Here is a 25336-nt window from a genome sequence, read left to right on the forward strand (position 1 = left end):
TGGAGAAGACTCTTGAGAGTCCCTTGGACTGCAAGGAGATCCAACCAGTCCATCCTAAAGGAGATCAGTCCTGGGTGTTCATTGGAAGGACTGATGCTGAAGCTGAAACTCCAATACTTTGGCCACCTGATGTGAAGAGCTGACTCATTGGAAAAGACCCTGATGTCAGGAAAGATTGAAGGCGGGAGGAGAAGGGGACGACAGAGGATGAGATGGTTGGATGGCATCACTGACTCAATGGACATGGGTTTGGGTGGACTCCGGGAGTTGGTGATGGACAGGGAGGCCTGGCGTGCTGCAGTTCATGGGGTTGCAAAGAGTTGGACACGACTGAGCGACTGAACTGAACTGAACTTATTACACATTGACTGGCAGCTGACAGCTGGCTATCACTGTGATTTTTTAGGTCCATGGTGGTTTTGTTTTTTTAATCTTAGCCAGCATTTACAAATAGAGAAATTTTATATCATGAATTCAGACTTTGTCTTCTTTTGAAAAACTACTAAATCTGGCCCGTATCCAGCAAGACAACAGTGGTCGGTCTTTTTTTCCAGCAGTTGCTCTTACTGAGGAAAGAGACTGCGTGTTGGCCTCCATTCATTCACGTACTACTTCATTCAAGAAATACTTCTTGAATGCCTACTGTGGGCCAAGTATTAATCTAGTACAAGAGTGAACAAAACAAGCAACCCCCCTGCCTTTGTGGAGCTTACCTGCTATCAAAGTGAGTCGGTAAAACATCTTTGTGAGTAGTAATTGCTAAGAAGAAAACAGTGAGAGAGAGAAAGGCAATACTGGCAGTGTGCCCTGGGAATGAAATGGAGACTTTAAGTAAGAGCCTCATCAGGAAGGTGAGTTTTGAGTAAAGAGGAAGTTACAGAGCATCCCATACAGGAACCCAGAGGAAGAAAATTCTCAGCAGGGCCACAGCGAGTGGAAAGCACGAGAGGCTGGAGCTTGTGTGGGATGTTTGGGAGCAGCAAGGGGGCTGGTTCTGCTGTTTTTCCTGCAGCTCACTGTTTTCCTGTGTCTGTCTCAAAGATCAGTAGAGACCAGGAGGTCTTCATGTTTTCAGAACAGAAAAAAACATTTCTTTGAAACAATAAATATTTGTAGGCAGTGCATCTCTGTTGAAAAGACCATCCAAACACCGTTATGAAATAAAACAATGGCAGCTATGACTAGGGTATGGAAAAGATTGCAGAGGAAAAATTTAATGACTAGCAAACGGGAGAGCTATTTCAGCAGGCTGTGTCTGTGCACGAGCGTGGTGTGATGCCGCTGTAATGTATTAAGAGGGAGATTCTCTCTTGCATCAGGACCTCTTACAGGCTGAAGTTTATGAAAGCGTGTTAATACAGTGCTTTAGGAATTGTTGCCCTGCACACATAAAGGCATTTGCAGATAGCTGTCGCAGTAAGACAAAGAACTTAGAGGACAGGTTACATGAAAAAGCTAAATTAGTCATTGGTGATGTTTTCTGATAAGCACACAGATATAAATAATAGTGGAATCTTTCTTATACGGAGTTAGGTTCTGAAGCCAGTACATTAAGTCAGAGATTTTGGATGGTCAGAATCACTGTTGAAAATCCCTTCGAGAGGTATAACAGATCTTCCGATTAGTCCCGCGTAGCCAGTTTTATTTTCAGTGTTGGAATCAGAACTTCCATTTCCTCAGATGAAATATCTGCCATGTTATAGGAAGAAAACAAAAGAAGACAAAATGTTTTTTCAAGGCTAGAATTCTAGTCATCACAGGGATGTGATGCACGCTGGAAAGTGTGAAGGTACTAAGACTGTCTGGGAGAAAACATGTTTGTATCTTTCTTCTCCCACTTACTCCAGGGCATCTAATTCCTGGAACGTGGAACATTGCCCATACTGTGTCAAGTATTTCTTTTCTCTCCACATCCAAGTAAATTTAGTGAAGATGTTGTTCATTTCTACTGTATCACCCAGTTGTTTGTATTTATAGTTAGCCCACAAAGCAAAAGTAAGAGGTGGTACAAGCACAGTCATTATTCAGTAACAGATTCCTTCTTCTCTGGAACAGTGCCCCTGTTTACAAGCTTATGTACCCACATATCACGGCAAGCCATTAGTGGCTCCATGCATCTCTATGTTACAGCTTATAGTGAGAATAGAGCTTACGTGTACTCTGACAGTAGCAGTTAAAATACCCTTCGTTATGATAGAAGACGTAGATTTTTGAAATTACCCCCTAACTCAAATACTGGCAGGAAAAAACTTTGCTACTAAGAGCTTTTCTTTCATTTGCCGTGTGCTTTCAAGTAATGACTCAGGTTGCTGACCAAGGAATTGATTTCTAGGTAAGTTAGAGTTCAGGAAAGTGTATCAGACTTGTTGGATTAGATAGCTTAGATTTGTTTGAGTGTATTAATATCTGGGGGCTTTCCGGGTAGCACAGCAGGTAAAGAATCCTTCTGCAGTGCTGGAAACCCGGGTTCAATTCCTGGGTCGGGAAGATCCCCTGGTGGAGGGCATGGCAACCCACTCCAGTATTGTCTGGAGAACCCCCAGGGACAGAGGAACCTGGCAGGCTACAGTCTGTGGGCTTGGAAAGAGTTGGACACGACTGAGTGACTAAACACAGCACGTTGATGTCTGGAGAGTTATTTTCTGCGTGGTTGACCACTGAAATCTTGGGTATCTGCAGGGTATTGCAGGAAAAAAGACAGCTCAGTACTTAAGGTTTTTTATTTGACTTCTTATTGGAGGAAAAAATTTGAAGATGGTACCACAGATCGTAATCGTCTTAAGAAAATGTTACAGAAATAAGTGATAAAAGGATTTGAAGCATGAAAAATGCATGATAGGGTGTAGTATTTTAAAATCCCTTTTAAAACACTTCAGAAAGTTCTAGAAAACTCTCCCAACCATCACCCCTCCAAAGAAAAGCCTTTTGAAACTGATCTGTGAGATTGGTCGTCCCATAGGTTTCTTAAGACTGCCTCCCGAATCACACTTCTTGGATTCTAAGTTACAAAGCTGTTGGCTTCAGGGTTCTAATTTTCAGTTTCACCTGCTTAGTCGGTAAAGTGAACAAACCGAGTTTTGGAGATGCCCACCGAGAAAGCAGAGATGCAGCGTGGTCACCCGCGGTGTCGCTACTGCACTCTCTCCTTCCCTCTCAGCACAGCTTCCGTAGGACCGTGGGGAAAGCAGCGGGGGCTCCTCTGGGAGTCGCGTGGTTGAGACTCTGCTGCCAGTGCTGGGGGCATGGGCTGGCTCCAGGTCAGGGGACTGAGCTCCTGTAATGCTGCGTGGGTGGCTTAAACCATCATGGAACCGCAGTGGCCGTTAGTTACGTTGGCACTGGGGGCTCTGGTGATCCCCTCACCCCCTCACGCCCCTGAAGCTGGGGGACGGTGGCCACCCCTTGCTGTGACACTCCAGGTGACGGACGTGGGCAAGCGCCCAGCAGGTGCTCGTTTGCACACGTGTGTTTCTGAGGGGCCAAGTCTTTGTGGCAGTGCTTTAGACAAGAGGAAATTAGTTACAAAATTAATTTAGTTTTGGTATGTGTAAAATATCACCAGACTTGATACTAAATAAAGAGTATCCAACTGTTAACCTAGATTTTGTGTGCATGATGAATTCTCAGACTTAAGGTTAATTTGTAATTCTGAATCTTGTCTCATCAGTTTTCTGGAAATTAGACTTTATTATTCTGCTAATTGCTGGCTTACATATTTGTAATGAATTTTTTAGGAGGAAACACAGTCATTACTAGAAAACCTGCATGTTTACCACACGAAGTACTTCCTGGTTTTGAGATGTCTTCATCACTTTACTTCTTCTCTTCCCAAGTACCCATTGGGGCGACAGGTAACCAGAACTTAACTCATTTGGAATCTCTGATGCAGGAATATTACTGGTTTTTCCCTTTGAGTTTAGTAGCATTCAGGCCTCAGAATTTGCAACGGATCCACATCTTGCAGTGTGTGCACAGTCTAAACCCATCCCAGCTGTGCACGTTACTGGTGATTGAAACTGTGTTCTGTTCTGAGGGCCACAACCAGAAACAGCCATGTGAATCCAGGCGGCAGTTCTTTCCCTCCAGGGTGCTTGTGCCAAGTCACCTTAATTTATTTTCTTTAATACTTTGTCACTTACACTGAGAGAGCTGATCCTCCACTTCAGTGAAATGAAAAAAGGAATCTGTTTGAGACCGCCTAATGGTTAACCTTGCATTATACCCAGAACTAAAGGAAAGTAGTACTTTTGCTTCTTGCAGAATTATGCCCTACTGGCCTTTGGGTCATAACATAAACCTGTGAACCATCTTTAGAGTGGATGCAATGGAAGAATTCTGTATTCCTAAATCTTTGCATCCTTAACTCGGAGGGTTACAGAACAAATATAACATGTAAGAATGACTTATTTTCTGCCATTAAACCTTCTTTTTAGTAATCACATCATTGTTTTAATAATTTTCTTATTGCAGAGTGACCAGTGACATCAGCCATTCCCAATATGATCTCATTTTGCTTTCATGTGAATGAAAAATTTTCTTTGACCCGCTCATTTATGATTTTTACAAACTAGTAATGTGCAAACTTAGTAGATCGTTTTTGGTCCCTCACAAGTGTGCTGTTCACTTCCAGATCAGAGAGCTGTACTGCATGTGTTTAGAAAAGAACATATGGGATTCAGAGGAGTATGCATCAGTCTTGCAGCTGCTGAGGTAGTGTGGTTTTTTTCCTTTTTTATCTACTCTAAGCCTGCCAATAAATAACACCTGCTTCCAGAACTCTGCCTGCCAAGGAGTTTCATAAGTAGCCACGTTGTAACTAATATTTGTATATATCTTGAATTTTATGTTTGTAGTTTATATAGTGTTTTTAATGTAGAGACCATCCATTTCTTTGCTAGTTTTACCTTGTTTCTGAACTTTGGATTTTTTAAGTGAAATCAGTGTTTGCTTTCTGAATTGTTGATAGCACACAGGGAGAACCTTGGTATTGATCATTTCAGTCCAGCCAGCTTGCCGTCATGATAGGGAAGGTAGTCACGGCAGGCACGCTCACATGGCCCCAGTCTGGTTGGGTTGCGGAGCAGCATCACTGAGTGAGGTGCGTCCTGTGAAGGGTGGCTGCCACCGGGTGGTGGTCTCGATGCCTTCCCCAGCCTGAGCTGGCTCTGTCAGCATTAACATTGGCCAAGCCATGAATTTTTTCTAGGATTATATGAATAAATAAGGTATCTTGGTGCTATTATCAGATATCAAAGATCACTTATTCCTGACAAGTTTATCTTTTAAAGTTATAATTATTTGTTTTCCTTGTCTTTACGCCTTATGTGTATGGTGACTTCTTAGTCTTTCATAAAAATAATGACCACTTGGGTAGTGAGAGAAGGGAATCCAAGTGTGAGTTGTTTTTGCACACAGTCTTATAATTTTCCTCAGTGGATATAAATGTTCATATGAAAATATCGTAAAGAAGTCTAAGAACTGAATATTTACCAAGCCTTGGCTTCCCCTGGGTCCACAAGAAAAGAACAGATGGGCACAGTGGGAGGAAAATTCACATCGAGAGCACGTTCAAGTCCCGAGACTTAATAATGCAAGTGTTAGTGATCCAGCAGGTGCAGCTTAAGATAGGAAACTAATTTTATGCTATCTGGAAAAATAACTCCCCATGGAAACTAGATTGCCACTGAAAAGCTATGTTTTATTTCATTTTCTTTAAATGCCAATAAGAGATTTCCGTATATTTATATACTTCAACTGGAATGTTCCTGAGCTTTCTTTGGTTTTCTGTTCAGGTCGGCACACTTATCTCAAGCACCCAGTTGATTCTTGCTGGGTTTCCTCTTTAACCTCATGATCAGTAATTGCCCTCCTTTTCCAGTTGGGTATTTGTAAATTCATAGATTTATTTGTCAGTGAGGGCCAGGGATCCAGAATGCCCGTTCTAAGTGAGGGTAAGGAGCTGCAAACAGTGGTCGCTGTGGGATGCACTGTGGGACAGCGCCAGTCAGAGGCCGTGAGGTCCCGCTCTGTCAGGCACTGCGGGTGCATTTTCCAGTCGAGTGCCCAGGTGCACCTCTGTGGGAGATGCCGTTAGCCACACTTGATAGCAGGTGAAGCTAAAGCACAGATAGGGTTTAAGTAATTTTCCTGAGATCTTATAGCTGTTTGATGGAACTAGGATTCTAATTCAGATCTGACTTTAAAACTTTTATACATTCCACTTTTCTTTGCTCAGGTCTAAAATAGGGATTTGGGGATCTGAGTAAAGCAGAACCAATGAATAGAAAGCAACGTTTCAGTCATATTGCTAATCTGAGGTCAGAAACATGAATATTAAAAACTAAAGATAAATACAGCAGTTACAGCAAGGGCAGGCAAGAATCTGGGACCTACCAGAGAGAAAGAAATCTGCCACCCTTTAAACTGGAATTCTTCTCTTCCCCTTTGTATAGATTAGATGTCAACAAAAAATCAGGGACACTTGTCAGTTTAGTCATTCTAAATAGGAAACATCTGAATTTAGGAAACCAGACATTCTTGTCTCCTGTCTTCAAATAATTGAAGTCATAAGAGAAAATAAGTTAAAAATGATCACTGAATGTTTCTTTGGAAAGAAGAACTGTAGTACTATTAGAAACATAGTCTAGTAACATTTCCAATTTGAACTTTTTGTTTAGAGTTACTTGAATGGCAGTATTTCTCTTAAAAAATCCCTTTTATCTGGAAGCTGACATGTTTAAATAACCATAGGTCTACTTGATGAAATATTTTGTGACCATTAAAAAGTATAAAATTCCTAACATTTGTGTGGAACTGCAAAAGACCCTAAAGAACCAAAACAGTTTTGAGGAAGAACATAGGTGGAGACATTCTTCTTGATTTCAGTGTATATTACAAAGTTGTAGTAATCAAAACAGTGTGATATTGGTGTGAAAACAGACATAGATGAATGGGGCAGAATAGAGAACCCAGAAATAAACTCATGCCTACATGGGCAGCTAATTTATGACACAGGGGACAAAAATATACAATGGGGCAAGAACAGCCATCAGCAAATGGAATTGGAAAAACTGGACCACTAATGAACTCAAAATGGATTAAAGACAAGCACAGAGTTAAAACCATAAGACTAGAAGAAAACATAAGCAATGAGCGCCTTGACATTGGTCTTGGCAATGGTGTTTTGGCTTTGACACCAAAAGCAAAGACACAGGAGTGGGATTGTCTTAAACTAAAAGGCTTCTGCACAGGGAGCCGTCAGCAAGATGAAAAGGCGCCTGCAGATGGGGAAGGTGTTTGTGAGGCATACATCTGAGGAGGGTTAGTATCTAAAACATATAGAGAACTCACACAGCTCAATAGAAAAAAATCTGAGTAGAAAACGGGCAGAGGGTATGAGTAGCCATTTTTCTAAAAGGACATACAGATGGCCAACAGGTACATGAAAAAGTGCTAAACATCACTAATCATCAAGGAAATGCAAATCAAAACCACAATTAAGATATCACCCATGAGAATGACTGTCATCAAAAAGACAAGAAATAAGAAGTATTGGTGAGGGTGTGAAGAAAAGGGAACCCTTCTTCCCTGTTGGTCGGAATGTAAATTGTGCAGCCACTATGGAAGACAGAGTGGAGATTCCGCAAAAAAGTTAAAAATAGAGCTGCTTTATGACGCAGCATTTCCACCCCTGGGTGTTTATCAGGAGGAGATGAAAGTGAGAACTCGAAAGGATACCAGCACCGTGTTTACCACAACATTGTCTATAATAGCCAAGGCATAGAGTCAACCTCAGTGTCCATCGATGGATGAGTGGGTAGCGGATGAGTGCGTGTGTGTGTCTGTGTGTGTGATTCAGAAATAAAAAGAAGGGAACGCTGCCTTAACACCGAGCTTACAGATCAGAGAGCAAACTGATGGTTGCCAGGGGTAGGGGGTGGTCAGAATTGGCACAAACTTCCAGTTATAAAGGAACCTTAGGATTGTAATGTACAGCATGGTTACTGTCAATAATACTGTATTGTATATTTGAGAGTTGCTAAGAGAAACTATGTGAGATGACAGATGTTAACCAGATTTATTGTGGTGATCATGTCACAGTATATACATATATTGAATCATGTTGTATACCTGTAACGTTATATGTCAATTATATTTCAATTAAAAGATATTTACAAGGAACTTAAAAGAATGTTGAAAATGTCAACTGTTCATAAGTCGAAAAAGACCTCTAGAATTTTTTTTATCACCGTTATTTTTAAATGTATATAACAGACATTGATGTTTGGATAGCATGCATTTATAATTTGTCATAATCTGACATGAGTGCAGTGGTTCTGCATGTCTAACCTTTCCTCTGTCAGTCAACTCTTGGAGCCTGAAGACCACATTCCTACACAGGATATGAGTTGGTTAATTTTCACTCAACCATGTGTCATTATAAAAGGATATATTTAAGTTAAAACACTGCTTGGGAACAGAAAGTGGTAAAAAAAAAAAGTTATGCTAACTGAGCAGTGAGCTAGGTGAGTGTGTTTTTCTGGTCAGCTGTGAAAGACGTTAAGAGGAACATTTTAGCTTTCTATTGGAGGGAATTTCTAGACAGCCACCTAAATATCAAACCCTAGACCAAGAATTTTTCAGACTTTTAAAATTTGAAAAATCATGCCTCAGTGGTAAGATTTGAAGGGTTGACATAAATCATGAAGGCCTCCACTTCTGGGCCGCTGACGGCTCAGCTGGATGGAGGCGCGCTGCCCTGCGCCCGCAGCGCCAGTGGGCCCGCAGCCGTGGTTCTCAGGCTGGGCCCCTTCTCAGGAGAATCTGCTGTCCCTCGGCCCCTCCAGCATCAACCGAGAATCGCTCATCTCGAGCCACCACGTTGTTTTTCTCCAGTAAGGAAACCAAAGCCGGAAGCAGTGAGGGGCTTTTCTGCAGCTGGCAGAGCTGGGATTTAACTCCAGATCTTCCACGTTCAGTCAGGTTTTCAGCCCTATTCCAGTTATTCGAGTGGTGGCACAAACGGAAATTTATACGGGTTTGTGGCCAGGAGTCCGTGTTGAGAGGGCACCCCAAGTTTTAAGATGAGCCAGCAGAGCAGGCTCCTGTGGACTCAGCCCACACTCCATCCTGAGGACATGTTGGCACAGTGTGCAGACGTCTTTAATGAATGGAGCCACAGTGTCTAGTCTGGGTGTCCCAAGTGGAACCTTATGAGTTTGCTACAGAAACAGATTTTTAAATTCAAGTTCATTGATAGCTGAAGAATTTACTTAAGGCTGAAAGAGATTATTTTAATTTCTGAATAAGGCTTTGAATTAAACAGTAATATATTAGCAGGTCAGCTCAGCTTTCATTGAGTTTAAAAAAAAAAAATGACTGAAGTAATAATATTGACATTTGATCACTTTAGCTTAGTTCAAAGAGACTAGAGGTTTAGAATCTAAATAATGCATTATTTCCTGACTTTGCAGGTTAACTTTTGATAATATTTGAAGATCTTGTTATGAAAAATGGCAGAACTCCACAGTCTGTGAGGCACTTCCCAAATAATAATAATCTAACTTCTCATGATCAAGATTTATCCATGCAGAAGCTCTCTGAGACTGCAGCACTAAAATATGATTTCTTTATAACAGGCATTGCTAATCCTCAATTTGCGTCGTATCAAGCCCTTCACAGTTTTCTGTGGGCTGCTGCTAAATTCAGACAAATGGCTGAATTGTTGAAGCTCATTTTAAAGCAAAAGATGCTGAGTGGCTTTAGTGTATGTAAGCATCCGCTGAAGCATTAAACATACAAATTTCTGCCCTCCCCCCAAAGATTCTGAACATGACTGCTGGAAACTTGGGTGTAATGGTCAGCAGAAATCAATTTAAGAAGCACTTTACAACATTTGGACAGGTGGTCCAGGGGCCACACTTTGAGAAATGTGCTTCTAAATAATTATGGAGAATAAGAAAGGAATACAAAAAGATTGAGGGAAGAAATGAAGCTGGAAAAGAAGCTGGATGGCTTTTTTAGGCAGTTGGTGTCAAATTGGTTCCAAAACTAGACCAAGGTATTCTGCTGCTCATAGTGAGCTGTGGTTTTTATCTCAACAGATAGAAGAAAGATCTGCATTTGATTTTTAAGTTTTTCTTTATTAAACATTTAGTGCCTACTACCACTTTTCTGCTAGTAGAAGGAATGGGTAGCTTAGAAATAATTAAAAAAAATCAGAAGTAGCTAATCAAACTGTTTGAAAGCTTTCCTTCTTCTGATCTCAGGGTTATACTTTTGTAGTGCATCAGTAAAAATATTTACGTGTTTTATCTTGCTAAAGTGTTTCTAACCATATGGTAGCATTGACTCATTTTGACATGGTACAAAAAGCGTGAAAGTGTTGGTTGCTCAGTCGTGTCTGACTTTGCCACCCCATGGACTATAACCTGCCAGGCTCCTCTGTGCGTGGGATTCTTCAGGCAAGAATACTGGAGTGGGTTGCCATTCTTTTCTCTAGGGGATCTTCCTGACCCAGGGATCAAACCTGGGTCTGTTGCACTGCAGGCAGATTTTTTACCATCTGAGCCACAAAGAGCATGGTGCTCCACAAAGGGCCGTGGCTTCAAGGTGCTCCCTCCAGGAGCCAGTTTGAAAATAGAGAAATTCTTCACCTGAGGTCGTGAAATTCTTTTTCACTGCATGGCCACTGTCTTGTTCACCCATTCAAAAAAATGTTTTTTTTTTTACTATTCGGGATGTGGAGTCACTAGACCTGTTGAAAGTGATGACCCTGGTCCTTACCCATGCTGAATCTTGGCTGAGTAGGGAAGATTAAGGTGGATAAGTAGACAGACAGGTACAATACAGGATAACAAGGCCTGTGTTGGGTAAGGTCTAGTGTGCTAAGGAACTAATAGACTGGACAGTTACCCTCTGTTTCTTGGAGGAAGTGGCCTCTAATATGAAATATCAAGGCTTAGAAGGAATTAGGCAATTTTGGTTTCTCTTTGACTTGTTACGATCATATGTAATTGCTTTGCTGTGTTGTCTGGAAGAAGACAGTCTCTGTGAGTGTGTTTTTGGCAAGCCTTTTCGTTTTGCTTTCTTCTAGTCTTTGTTGAAGTACTTGCAGGTTTGAATCTAGAATATTTGAATATTTTTCAAAGCTGTGCTGGTGGTGTCTGTCTAGAACTTGAGAACTCATTATTCAGAAGATGTTTGCATTAGCCATGGATTGACCAGTTTCTCCTCTAGCCTGTTCTCAATCAGACGTTTACATAATCAGTACTTAACCGGAAATTATTGCCTTTCTGCATGATGAAGCAGAACACTCATTGCTCTTCAGGGTGATTGCTCTTAATGATTGCTAAATAATTCTCTGTCTTAGTTTAGGAAACTTTTTTTTTTTTTAATAACAAGCTATAGAACTTTTAACACATTAAGTACCACAAAGCCTTTTTTGACCCATTTACCCAAAAGTGATACAATCACTGAACCAAGTTGGTTCAGGACAGAACAGCCTTCTCAGCACTGATGAGACCTGTCTCAGACGCACCGTTTCCTCTCTCTTTAAAGTGGCGGTCCCCAGCCTATGTTCCCACCAGAGATCAGTTTTGTGGCAGCCCACTTTTCCACAGATCCAGGGTTGGGTTGAGGGGGTGGTTTCAGGATGATTCAAGCACATTGCATTTATTGTGCAATTTATTTCTCTTAGTATTACACCTCAGATCATCAGACATTAGATCTTGGAGGCTGGGGACCCCTACTTCAAAGTGGTCTGGTGTGCTGACTTTCAAACTTTTAAGTTTTGATGCAGTTTGTCCTCCATACCTGCAGGTTCCACACCCGTGGATTCAAGCAGCCACAGGTTGAAAATATTTTTAAAAATTCTAAAAAGTTCCAAAAAGTGAGGGGGGGGGGAATGCATGTGAGTTTACTATGCACTGGCAGCTATTTACTTTGTATTCATATTGTATTTGCAGCTATGTGCATAGCATTTATATTGTATTAGATTCTGTAAGTAATCTAGAGATAATTTAAAGTGTCTGGGAGGATATGTGTAGGAGATACGCAAATACAGTGCCGTATAATATAAGGGATCCCAGCGTCCTCAGATTTTTGTATCTGCAGGAGTCCTGGCACCCACCCCCGACAAATAAAGTAAGGACAACAGTGTTTTCTTCTCAATTTTATTCTGTTTCTTTGAAAGCAAGTGCTAGATGGAATTCACAACAATTTGAAGCGTATCACACTGTCTCCAGTTTCTCTCCAGTCTCTCCGTAGCTGATTTGGTTTTTGCACTCTTTCGGTCAAGGTCACTAGTGACCCTCATGTTTCTGAATCTCAGTCTTCATTTGCATTAACCTATTATCACCATCTAACACAGTTCGTCACTCCTCCGTTAATGACTTTCTAGAGCCTGGATTCTTTTGGTTTTCCGCATACTTCAGTGCATGCTCCCCACCTCAGTCCTCTTTGGTGATTTCTCTTCTCCCTGACATTCTAACATCGCGGTCCCTCAGGGCTTAATCGAAAGCCTACACTTTTCTCCTGAGTGTCAGACTCTTAGGTCCATCTACCTGTTTACATCTCCACTTGGATATCTGTATATATCTCAGAATTAGCATGTTTAGAACTGAATGCCTGATTTTCTCCTGAAACCTAGAATCTTCCTTCATTCTTTCTATCCTTCCGATTTTTCAAAGCCAAAAACTTGCATTCTGCCTTGAAAATATTTCAAGAACCAAACCTCTTCTTAACACCTTTCCCATTGGTACCGCCATGGTCCAAGTCACTATCGTCTCTCATGTGGATTATTGCCATCACCTCCTGACTGACTTCTTGCGTCAGTGCATGCTCCCTTCCAGGCTTTTCTCAAAATGAAAGTCAGAATAATCCTTTTAAAATGTGCCAGATAAAGAGATTCCCTGGCAGTCCAGGAGTTAGGGTTCTGTACTTAGAGTGTCAGGGCCTGGGCTCAGTCCCTGGTCAGGGAGCTAAGATCCTGCAGGTGGCATGGTGTGGCAAGAAAACGAAATGAGATGACATGAGATGAGATATAGTCAGATAATGTCACTCCTTTGCTCAAAACTCCCATTTTCACTCAGTAAAACCGCAGTCTATACAGTGACCCTGCATGATCTAGCCCCCCATTCCCTCTCTCTGATTTCACCTCCTGCTTCTTGTTCTTGCCTTCCGATTTTGTGGCAAGTAATTTAAACGAGAACATAACACTGCTTTTCTGACATTAGTGCTTGTGTTACAGAACTCTGAGAGCCAGCCGTTCACTGTTGGCAGTTTGTACTTCCTGATTTTTCCTGGTACAAACATGTTAAATCATACTATCTACAGTGTTCCGCAGCTTGGATTTTTCTTTTTTTTTTTTGTCTTTTGGATTTGTCTGGTTTGTTTTTGTCTTGGTAGTTACTTGTTTTGCACCTAATATTCTACTTAAGGTGCTTTGGTAATGTCATTGGTCAAAGCATAGATACCAAGCCAGACTAGGTTCAGATCCCAGCTTGCCAGTTACCAGACTCTGGACAAGTTGCCTAAGTTTTCTGTGCCTCTGTTTTCTCATTTCTTAACATGATAATAATAATAGTATCTGTATCATACAGTGTTGTGGAGATCAAATGATACCTGGTGTATACGTGTGTGCTTAGAAATATTAGCTGTCATCACTTGCGTTACGTCACTGTTCACCACTGATACACAGTGTCTCTTGTTTTGACAGTGTAGACTTGGTGTTATCAGTCCCTTGTTTGCTGTATGTTCAGGTTGTTTATAATGGTCTGTTGTTACACACAGTTATCACCGAGGGTGAGTTCGCGTCTGCACATCAGTGTAACTATTTTCACAGAGTGCACACGCTCACTCTTTGAGTCCAGAATACAAACACAACTGTATTAAAGCACACCTGCCCCGGATAGCTGTCTGAGACAGACACCTTTGCTGACGCTGGGTATTATTATCAGACTTAAAAAGTGCTTTTTTTTCCTTCTAATGTTTCATGATCGATGGAATAGTTCTTTCCCCACTTCTCACACTGCATTCACATTTTTATTCCTTCTGAACAATGCTGAGGTAGTGGTCAGTTTTTTTCAAGCTACTTATTTCTAATACTCCCCGTCTCCTCCCCACTGATTTGAAGTGCTGCCTTTATGCCATGTACTGATTCTCACGCATACCTCTCTTTCTGGACCCTGATTTCATGCTGGTCTGTTTCTGTACAAAGTACCGTCTGATTTTATTCACTGCAGTCTATCCCTTTTGATATATTAGTAGCCCCACTACACATACTCAAGTGTACAAACATTGTTCCTCAGTTTTAGGGACATTAATTTTTTTTTCTAGATAGATTTTAGAATGTTTCTTTAGGCTTTTAAAATATGCCCACTGGAATTTTGTTTCAGAAAGTGTTGAAATATGGATTAATTTGGAATGAATTTATTTATTTACAGTATTGAAGGTTGGAACTGAAAATGTCTATTCAGGGTTTTCATACTTTGCTATGTCTTACACATTTGTTATAACATTCTATAGTTTTTGTTGCTATTTTGAATATGCTCTTTTTTTCCATAGTTAGGCTTCCCTTGTGGCTCAGCTGCTAAAGAATCGGTCTGCAATGTGGGAGACCTGGGTTTGATCCCTGGGTTGGGAAGATTCCCTGGAGAAGGGAACGGCTACCCACTCCAATATTCTGGCCTGGAGAATTCCATGGCCTGTTTAGTCCATGGGATCGCAAAGATTCAGACACGACTGAGGGACTTTCACTTTCACGTGTAAGATATTAGTGTGTGTGTATATATACACACATATATGTATTTACCTTATATCCAAACACCCTTCTATATGCTTTAATACTTTTGTAGCTTTCTTAGACTTTCTAACCTTACAGTCAGTTCAGTTCAGTCGCTCAGTCATGTCCGACTCTTTGCGACCCCATGAATCGCAGCACGCCAGGCCTCCCTGTCCGTCACCAACTCCCGGAGTTTACTCAAACTCATGTCCATCGAGTCGGTGATGCCATCCAGCCATCTCATCCTCTGTCGTCCCCTTCTCCTCCTGCCCCCAATCCCTCCCAGCATCAGGGTCTTTTCCAATGAGTCAACTCTTCGCATGAGGTGGCCAAAGTATTGGAGTTTCAGCTTCAGCGTCAGTCCTTCCAATGAACACCCAGGACTGATTTCCTTTAGGATGGACTGGTTGGATGTCCTTGCAGTCCAAGGGACTCTCAAGAGTCTTCTCCAACACACAGTTCAAAACCTTACAGTCATATCATGTGCAAATAATAAATTTCATCTTCCTTGCTTATATTCGTACTACTTGCTTCTTTTTTCTTAATTCATTGTAGAATAGATTCTAGAATGATGTTGAAGAGTAGTGATGATAGCAGGTATCTTTGTTGGTTCATTTTATGTAAATAATTGAATTGAAAATTTTTAATTAATGATTTTATTGGATTGATCACATTGCTAGCTCTAATCAGTGTTACTTCAGGTCTTATTTTATATCAAACCTGGGAATACTTAAGAAAGGGTAAGGTCATTTCTTACTCTGGAAACAATAGGAACATAGTCTTTGGCAAAGAATAAAAAGAGTAATAAGTATCTGAATCTCTAGAAGTCTTCTATACCTGAGATGAAAGAGCCACCCTTTCCAATCAAAGGTCATATTAAAAATTACGGCTAGTAAAGTTTGATTTCAAAATTATATGACATGATGCCATTTTTTCCTGCATCCTGAAGATGAATAATAGGCTTCACCCTTCTCAATATTCAGTTTTGTCCGCTGCCCAGGGATAAGAGGCGTGGCTGCCTGTGACCTGGGAAGCTGGGCAGTCCTCAGGGGCTGCTGGTTTGGGCTCGACCTCCCCCAGCGTTTCCTCAGCCCTGCCAGCAAGCCCGTGCCTGTGATTCGCTGGAGCCTGGCGGTGTGGCTCTTGCCTGAGTCTCATCGGTCTGAGTGAGGCTAAAGGTCGGGGGTGACAGATGGTTCAGGTGTGTCTGACTTTGAGTTAGCTCTCTTCTCTTCATAGTTTGATTCTGTCTGGACAATAGGGAGCCAGAAGTTTTAAATAATCTCCAATGTAATCAAGATTTTAATGTGTTGGCTTGGTTTTCTTTGACCTGTTAACTGCCTTTCATTCACAGATAAAGATTACACTTTGGATAATTATTTCATTGCTGTAGAATGACAAAGAGATTTTCAAAGTTTACTTTTTGTCCACCGCTCTCATTTCTACATTTATTGGTTATTTTCTTCATTTGTTTTTGTTTTAGGGTCTTTGTGGTGGGTTTTTTTTTTTTGGTTTGGGTTTAAATTCTAGTTGAAGTGATCAGCTTAATTTCCAGGTAATCATAGTCTACTTAGCTTTATTTTTCTCTAACTTAGTAATATTAAATTTTTATTTTGAAAAATTAATTTTTATCTTGAAAATATCAAACATAAGATAGTTTTTACAGAATCACCCAGATTCTGAATTTGGCTGTTTTTCCCTGATTAATTTAAGAACTTGTAATCACTGTCCTGTTACTATGCTCTTAAGGGAGAGATCCTCTAAGTAATGACCCTGAAAACAGGATCTTAACTGTAGAGTATGTGTTTCTTCTCTGTTTCCTTTTAAAATTTTTTCATTTTATTTTAATTCTTCTGGTTGTGCCGGGTCTTCATTGTTGTGCACAGGCTTTCTCCAGGTGTGGTGAGTGGACGCTTCTCTGCTGTGCTGCACGGGCTCTGAGACGCGGGCCTCCGCGGCTGCAGCCCAGGGGCTCTGGGGGGCGGGCTCAGCAGCGCAGGCTCTAGCTGCTCCATGGCAGGTGCGGTCTCCCCAGGCCGGGGCTCGAACCTGTGTCCCCTGAACTGGCAGGCGAATTCTCACCCTTCTCTGTTTCTAACAAAGGTTTTCTCTGTGGCCTGGAAGGAGTTGCACAATCGTTCCACCTGTGCCATAGAATAAACACAATTGCCTACCAGTTTAAAGTTCAGTGGATTTACTGACTGGTGTTAATAAAGCTCATAGAAGATATAAAGCCTAGCCAAATTGGTAATAAGGAAATCATTGATACACTTTTTGGTCATTTCAAACGAGCTTTCATTCAGCATGTGCTGTTATGTCCTCAGTGGCCGTTTCTTGTCTCTTAATTTACATTTAGATCTGAAGGCAAGGAAGACCACCTTCCAGTGCCTGCTGTGTGATAAGTAAGCACTATGCTAGTCTTCAGACGCGCCTTCTGATTGAATTCCTAAGGCTCCATCTCACTTGTGAAATTTGTGAGTTCCTGTTTCCATTTTAGAGACAAGGAAGCCAAGGATCAAAGATGTTTAGCAACATGTTCTGTATTACCAAATAGCAAGTGCCAGAGCCGGGCTATGGACCCAGATCTTTGTAAATTTTCCAAGTTGAGCTTCATCATGAGAACTCTTCTGAGTACTTCTCAATACTTGTGAATATCACATCCATTGAGGGAAATCTCTCCAAAAATAGTTGGTAGCTACAAATAAAGGATTTTATACTGTCTTCTTCTGAGCGAGACATTTACTATGTAAGCGCTGTTTTTTAAGTATATTGACTTTTCAGTTGCATTACATTCCTTGCCACTGATTCTGTTCTAGGTTGTTGGCCAAGGATGAGCTGATGGCCATGCTTCAGAACTGTTTGAAGGTTTTTCAGTCATCTTCTGCAAAGGAGCTTGGCAACACAGCAAAGAAAATAGAGGAGTTCCTGGCCCAGTTTCAGAGCCTTGATGGTGAGAATATAATATCTTGCCAATTCTACTGGCTATGACAGTCATTTGACTAGAATAACATGGAAAACCCCGTGTTTTGATGTGCTGAGAGATGAAGAGATAATGAGTTTTTGATCAGTCAGTATACCAAGCCTCAGAATAGCACATCTTTGACAACCACAACTAGGCCAAATGGTTCTCTTCCAGCTTGGGTTAAAACAATGAAAACTATCAAATGGTCAGGAAAAAATATTACTTTCTCCAGATGGACAGTTTGGAGGACTTATCTTTAAAAAAAAAAAAAGGCAGCAAAAAGAAATCAAAAAGATTGGAGGGAGTAGCAGGGCATCATAATTAAGAACTCCTTTTAGATGTTGTTTCTTAAGCATTTCATCAGGTTCTTTATAGATTTCAAAAACAGTGCATAAATTATTTGTAAGCCTGAAAATTAATAGCTGTGAACTGCTTTCCCAGCAGTGAGGCTCATTGGTATGCTGATTACCACAATATGCTTGAGGTTTGCTTTAATCAGATTTGCAAAGCTTGGATCTCTCAGCCCTCAGTGAATTGCAGCCGCCTGGCGTTCCTCAGTGTTGACCCACAGCTGCCTTCGTCTTTCGTGATCGGCGCAGGAGCTGGTGTCTGCCGGATGCCGGAGTGCCCGCGCACGTGCCGGCGGCCTGTCTGTGCCCTGATGGCCAGGACTTCTTTGTTCTGAGGGGGCTCCGTGGGTTGATACTGATGTTTAACTTTTCGTGGGCTCTCCCCTTGCTCCCTTTCTAGCACTGAGGTATGGTACTCCTTTGGTAAAACAAAATGACTGTGCCCTTCTTATTTTCCCCTATTTAGGGAAATTTTAGTGGAGCCTCGGGAAAAGAGGCAACCTGGTACATATAAGCACATAGATTGGACATGGCATGGTGAAAACATTTCACTTAGAATGTCTCTATCAATTTTTCCTGTGTTTGGCAAGTGTTCCTTTGTCTTTAAAGCCTTTGGATTTAGGAAACAGCTTTTGCTGAGCCAGTGGAAGTTGAAAGAGCCCTTCTGCCTGACACACTCCACAGTACCGGGGCTCCCTCCAGGTCATGCACAGGCCTTGCTCTATACTGCATTTGCACCACGGTCTGAGCTGAACCAGTTTCAATCATAAACATTGTAAAGGACTAAAACTGGTATCACAGAGATTATTGAGTCCAGCTGCAACAGAAACTAAAGCCCAGGAAGAGAATCCTCCGAATCGAGATCTCAGCTAGCCAGGGTAGCATCCAGCCTAGAGCTCACATATTTCTTAACTGCCATCTCATTGTTTTTTTCTCTCCAGTTCACAGTTACCACCTAATTATGGTCACTAGGACAGTGAGGGACCACCCTTAAGGATATAAATAGGGCAGAAGACTTAGAAGAATATAAGATAAATTAGCTAAATTTCAATCTTTTACAAAATCGGACTTGGATTTTTGTGAAATGAAACTGCAGATATAATCATTTTAATTAGAATTTGTGTAACATAAGCTAGTGAACAAATCTTGTGCTAATACTAAATAAAGGAATGCAGCTTTTAGAAATGGGAAGGTTGGCAGTTAAGATAACAGTCTTCAGAAGAATTTTATAACTTGAAGCAAAACCAGTGTCTTGAAGAAATGTACTTCTCTATTTTCAGAAGTGCCATGTTATTAATAATGAAGTGAAATTAACCCTCCCCTCCCATACTGGGCCAGTAGTAATATTTGACTATATGCTATCTCTGGTTCCTTGACAGTTATTACATATTACAGTTTAGGTTTAAAATTACATTTGGAGGGTTTGGTAGGTGAGAGTGTCAGACAAGATTTATTTTTAAGGCTCTGCAACATGTTACTGAAATCGGATGAAGAGTTTATTAGGTGTTTTAACCTTAAATCATGTCCTTCTTGAACCGAGAATTATCACTAGCTAAAAAGAAATTTATTCTTTGAGAACAAAGCAGATTGTCCGGCTGCATCTTAGGTTTGGCCAGATAAGCCTTGAGAGTGTGAGATTCCAAAACCTGCCCTGCACCAGGAAGAGGCTTTCAGAGTTTCATGATCTTTAGAAACACAACTACACCTTTTATAAGATACAGTTTTCTGTTTGCTGTGCTAAAGAACCATGATGCATTTTGTGTTTCCATAGATTCTCTCAAGACTTTCACGTACTGCCCATTGTAGATGTAAGTAGCATTGTGTCAAATATAGTGAATCAGAAGATCAAGGCTAAGTTTGCCAGAGTGTAGGTTTGTACTGTTTACATCAATAATGGCATAGTCAGAGGAACACAGTTTAACTTTTTTTAAAAAGCTATTTATAATAACACAAACATTTGGAAATCATTTTCCTGTTAGTTTGGAGGAGTTTATTTTCATTATGGTCACATTTTTAAAATTCAGTAGCTGCTTTTTTTGAAGATCTCTCTGTAGTGTAACTTAGGTAATGTTTATTGACCTTCAGTCTCTGGAAGAGATCATTTATCTGATGGAACCTTGATCTCTTGCCACATTAAAAGAAGAAAAAGGATGAAACTTTATCCCCCTTGGAGTAGTAGAAATGTTTTTCTCTTGAATGGATTTACCCAAGCTGCTGTATGTTGGTTTTGTATTAAAAACAGAAACCAAAGAGGAAGAAGAAACTTCTCAGTCACAGTCAAAGGGGCTTCAGAAGACGGACCTCTATCACCTTCAGAAGGTCAGATCGCTTCCTCTCCCTCCCAGCCGCGTCCCCGATGCTCCTGTGTGCTCCCGATGAGCTCTGCTCAGGTGTTTCTGCTTTCATTTTAAAATCAGAGCTAAGAACAAGGCAGAGTTTGAAACTCACTTATGAGTTGAACATCCCGTTTACCCCATAGCTATCTTCATTCTCCTTGTAGAAATCTGGAACTTACTAACCCATAGAGGTAGAAGCTGTTCTGATAGCCTCAGGGAGAAAGAGAATTAATTAATATCAGTAAGGGAAAATGGGAACACGGTTGCAAAAAGAAATCTGATTATTTATCTGATGTATTTGATTTTCAGTTTGGTCAAATTGAGACTCCAAAGAGACTAAGTCATTAATTTTATATACGTTCCTTGATTTATTTATTTTTTTAATGTATATTTATCCACACAGTGTGTCCAATATAGCGTTTTTCAGATAGTTCTCACTTTAGGATCTTGGTTGGCAAAATAAAGAACCTTCTCTGTACCATGATACCAAGTTATGATCACGTAGAATAAAATATCAGTCTAAGCAAAACAAAACACATGGAGTCCATCCTGTTAGCATGGCAAAGAGCAAGGATTTTTTCCTCTTCTTGGAAGTCCTTTTCTTAAACGAAGTAAAGAGTTGTGGCTAGTGAGCGCGCTGCCATATAACATAGTAATGAAGTAAACTGCCCTTCTCCTCATTCCTTGAATTCACTTGATGTTTTTTTGAAGCAAAACACCCAGGAGGAGAGATTCTTCCCAGTTGTTAACGATGACAAATAAACACAACCCACCTCGATTTGGTTCCGTCTCTGCACCTGTCACAGAGAAGGGCATGGGCTGCCTCTGCCGGAGCGGCAGAGCTCCCCCCTGAGGGGCTCCCTGTCTCAGAGTCCCCAATAGAAGGTCTGTTCTTTCCTCCGCAGTCCTTACTGGAAATGAAGGAGTTAAGGAGCGCCAGTAAGAGGCAGACCAGGTTTGAAGTCCTCAGAGAACAAGTCGTGAGCTTCGTTGACAGCCTGGCGCGGTGAGTCTGCAGAGCTCAAAGTCAGGCCTTCTGCCCCAACGACGCTGGTGTGGTAGCTGTCCTCCGGCAGTGCGGGGCGCCCCCAGCTTAGGCTTTCTGCTTCTCAAGTCCCTCCGTGCAGCTTAGACTGCTGATGTTGATTCCTCTCCCATCCTTATTAAAGCAGCTAACCAGATGACTTAGTTCATTCTTGAGTAGAATGCAGGCTTAAATTTACCCTGGTTCATTATGCTGACAGCGGGGAGGGGAAGTGGGGTTGGAAATAGAAAAGGATTTTTCCCCTTTCTAGTAACAAGGTATTTTCATTGTGCTTTATCCTTGCTGTGTCTTTGCTCAGAGCGTGCTGGATCTGGGCCAAGCCCACAAAACAGACAACCCAGCCCAGCCCAGCCGTAATGCCCTATTTTATCCTGAGTGAAGGGTTTCTAAGGGAGACCAGTGCAGCTCATGATCATGTCAGCACCAGTGCATGGTGAGAAAGGCGCTCAGGGTCCATTTAGATGTACACCAGTCCTGCCTGTATTTTAAGATGATCCTTTTCTTGAGAAACTCAAATCATTCTGAGTTTGCATTTCCCAAAAGCCAGGTCTGTAAAATCACCCACCTAACCTGCAGTTGGGACATGCCATCTAGAAAAAAAAAAAATGAGAAGTCTTCAAAATAAAATGATCAAATAGTTTAAAAGTAGGAAAAGGACTATTTTTTTTATCATTGCTTATCCTATTTTTTAATGGCAGTTCAGTCTCGGCAGCAGACTGGGTACTGAATAGAATCAAGTACTAAAAAGGCAATTCAGTTATTGAAGACGAAGAGTAGTTTTCTGATAAATTACTTGTCCTTCTTGTAAGTGAACAGTTCCGTTTTCCAGGACCATGTGGGGGCAGTTGTTGTTCCTGGTCACTGGGGAGAAATTACTAATGTCAGGACAGAAGTCACAAGGATCAACCAAGTGTGACAAAAGGAAGGTTGAAGGGAGAGAAGTGTGTCACATAAAAGTGATGCAGTGTAACGCTAGAGTGACCTCCTGGCTAAAGATGACCTTGGAGAACTCGCAGAGTTAACCTTGCTCCACCGGGCTTTCCTGCGCTTCTAGTTTCTAGACCCATGAGCCTAGTTCTCCTTTCCCAAGTTGTGACCATCGTAGTTGCTAAAAACAATTTTACAGTGTAATGTGGCATAATTTATAGGTCGAATGTCATGTGCTTTTCTGAATTGCCACAGATCCCAAATTGTAGGCTCTGCAACCAACCAGCCATTCCTTTTTCATGACCTTTGATCTAATTAATATGTCTGACTTTTCACCTTTCTGAGTAGTTACTGAAATAAAACTGATCGTGATTGAACTGCATTGTGTTGTGAAATCACAAAAATTTCCATACCAGGATGTATCATCTTTGCCAAGATTGAGTGTCCCATCAGGGAAGAGGTTAGGAGTGTTTAGTATTTTAGAGCTAAACGGGACCAAGGAGTCATGTGGCAGCTAAAGCCGAGAGAGTTTGTGACCTGTGGAAAGTCAAACAACCCCAGTCTGCTGACATGTGACAGAAGGCCCATTCCATTTCCCCACACTGTCCCCAAGGCTCACAACACAGATGTTTACAACAGAGCTTGGAGTTCAGGAGAAAAGAAGTGCTTAAAAGATAAATAACGAACATTAGACTCCAGGAAGCAAGCAGAGTTCCCAGTATACCATGAGCAGCTCTTGCTGAAACTGCTGAGAAATGAGAATAAGTTGCCACTGAGTGAACTGTTTCACCGAAATGCAAGCTGCAGCTTCGTGCGCCTTGTGGGTACTAGAATGGTCGTACCAGCTCCCCTCAGACCACCTCTGTTGCGTGTGGACTGCGACCTGAGGGTCACGTAGAGTTCCAGCCAGACTCGCTGCAGATTTCTGTGTCAGTCTCCGTGTTTGTATTTGGATTAAGAATTCTAATACATGGTGATGTTTCATCACTGCTGCGCAACTAATGTAGCCCAGTGGAAACAAAATACAGGCAAATATTTTGACTCTGATGGAAATTCTTTAGATACCCATCTAAAAAGGTCTTCTGCCTTGGTAATTACCTGAATCTCTAAACATTAAATATAAGAATTTTAAAAAGGGAGAGAAGGACAAATATGAGACAGTATCTTTTCTGAAATTGACCTGATCTGGTTGCCTTGTTAGATTTCCAGTCCTTGTTACAGAGTAGGGACGCCAGCATGATCTTTTAATGACCATCATGTATGATGATTGGGGACAGCCTGAGGTTGGGATAGGAAAAGTTTGTGGTCGGAAATTACAAAGGGGTAGCCAGCCATCCAGGGAGGCAGCCGGCATCACAGAAACCATTCCCACGGCTACGGCTAAACCACCTAATCCAGTTGACTCGGGAAGGAGCAGCATCTGGAAGGGAAGTGAGCGGAGGGTCTGGGGCTCTCGAGACGGGCAGGATGGGGTTGCTGGGGCATGATATACGTGGTTCACACCCCCGCTGCCTCCTCTCCTCCTCAAAGCCAGACCACGCAGGTGGAGCAAGTGTTGTGGGATTTTTCTGGGCAGTGTCATCCTCTCCAGGGGGGGGGAGAAAGCCAGAACACCGGAAAGAAGAGTGACTTCCCTGGTGGATGGGCTGAGGAAGCTGCTTAGCGCTGTCTGCACTGGTGGGAATCTGTCATGTGACCAAAATACTTCAGGCCCAGGACTGACTACGCCTCAGGAATCTTTATGAAGGCATTGTGAATTAACTGCTCTAATCAAGTCTGTGACTTATTACTCTGCCTTTGGCTTACGGATACCAGAGTTTCCCCTTTCTGATTCGCAACCCACTGGGCCACCCAGGAACCCTGTACTTTCAATGGTTCAGACCAGCTGACAGGCTTATTATGTATTCACAGTGAAGCTTTTAATGCTTTATTTCTAAAATTCAGATTTCATTAAAATTGGTTTATTATCTAGCTCAAATAAGACAGAAGAATCTCAAATTAGTGGTTTTTTTTCCAGTAATTGAAATTTCAATGATAAATGATTTGTTTTTTTAATACTCTGAAGCAAAAATTTAGCCTTTTCTGCCTATAAAGAGGAATTCTCATACATAAACTTCACATATATTTCTTCTATGAGAGATATCTCCATGATCCAAAAAGATTTTTTAAACTCTTAATTCCAGGTCTGAGGCCTGTGTTTAACACTGCCAAGAGTTAAAATGTTTGCTATGGTAAGGGATATGACATGTTTCCTAAATAATTTAAGAAAGTATTCATTGACACTTTGAGAAATTCTATCTTAAAGATTTTGAGCAAAAATGTAATTTGTATACATTTGTTCCTAGAGGTTTGAATCAGAACTAAGATATAGTTTCCTTTACTCCAGACAGTAGAAGTTTTAGACAATATTACATGGAAGAGGTAGAAGAATGATGGCTGCACTCGATTTGATACTTATGTTGTTTTGGCTGTTGTTGATTTTGCTTTTTAAGTAAATTGCTCAGTCCTTCAAGGTGAGTGACAAAAACATTATACTGAAAGTGAACTGTGCTCATCTGAAAGCTGACACCTGCCTTTGACGGTTTCAGAGAGTACCTCCTGCCTCCAGACACCCAGCCTCTGCATGAGACTCTCTACTTCAGCTCTGCCCACGCCCTTCGCCAGCACCTGAACGCCGCCCCCCGCGTAGCCCTCCACACCGCACTCAACAACCCCTATTATTACCTCAAGGTAAGATGCGGACATTACTCTGACAGCTCAGTTCAGATTCCAGGCTTTATGTATCTACCACAGAAATAGTGTAAATTTGCTGTTCTAATGAGCAGGGAGTGGGCAGCTCAGGGCTGTACCTCTTTCAGATATTTTAAAAAGCTCTTTAGATTTTAGAGGGCTTTTTTCTGAGCCTGTGAACTAACACTGCCAACTTTTGATCAT

At 41.5% G+C, this 25336-nt stretch overlaps 1 protein-coding gene across 7 annotated transcripts in view; it reads left to right on the forward strand.

Annotated features, from left to right (window-relative positions):
• Nucleotides 1–25336, forward strand: part of ORC3 (origin recognition complex subunit 3) — a 65382-nt gene that overhangs the window by 36586 nt on the left and 3460 nt on the right. For all 7 annotated transcript variants that reach the window (XM_043438993.1, XM_043438991.1, XM_043438992.1 and 4 more), the window contains 6 exons: nt 3735–3851; nt 4631–4710; nt 17599–17732; nt 20337–20413; nt 21336–21436; nt 24991–25132. In XM_043438993.1, the coding sequence (XP_043294928.1) occupies nt 3735–3851; nt 4631–4710; nt 17599–17732; nt 20337–20413; nt 21336–21436; nt 24991–25132 (651 nt within the window). The remainder of the gene's footprint in view (nt 1–3734; nt 3852–4630; nt 4711–17598; nt 17733–20336; nt 20414–21335; nt 21437–24990; nt 25133–25336) is intronic.

The sequence above is a fragment of the Cervus canadensis genome, chromosome 20 (assembly GCF_019320065.1).
Source record: "Cervus canadensis isolate Bull #8, Minnesota chromosome 20, ASM1932006v1, whole genome shotgun sequence".
In the NCBI taxonomy this organism is placed as follows: domain Eukaryota; kingdom Metazoa; phylum Chordata; class Mammalia; order Artiodactyla; family Cervidae; genus Cervus; species Cervus canadensis.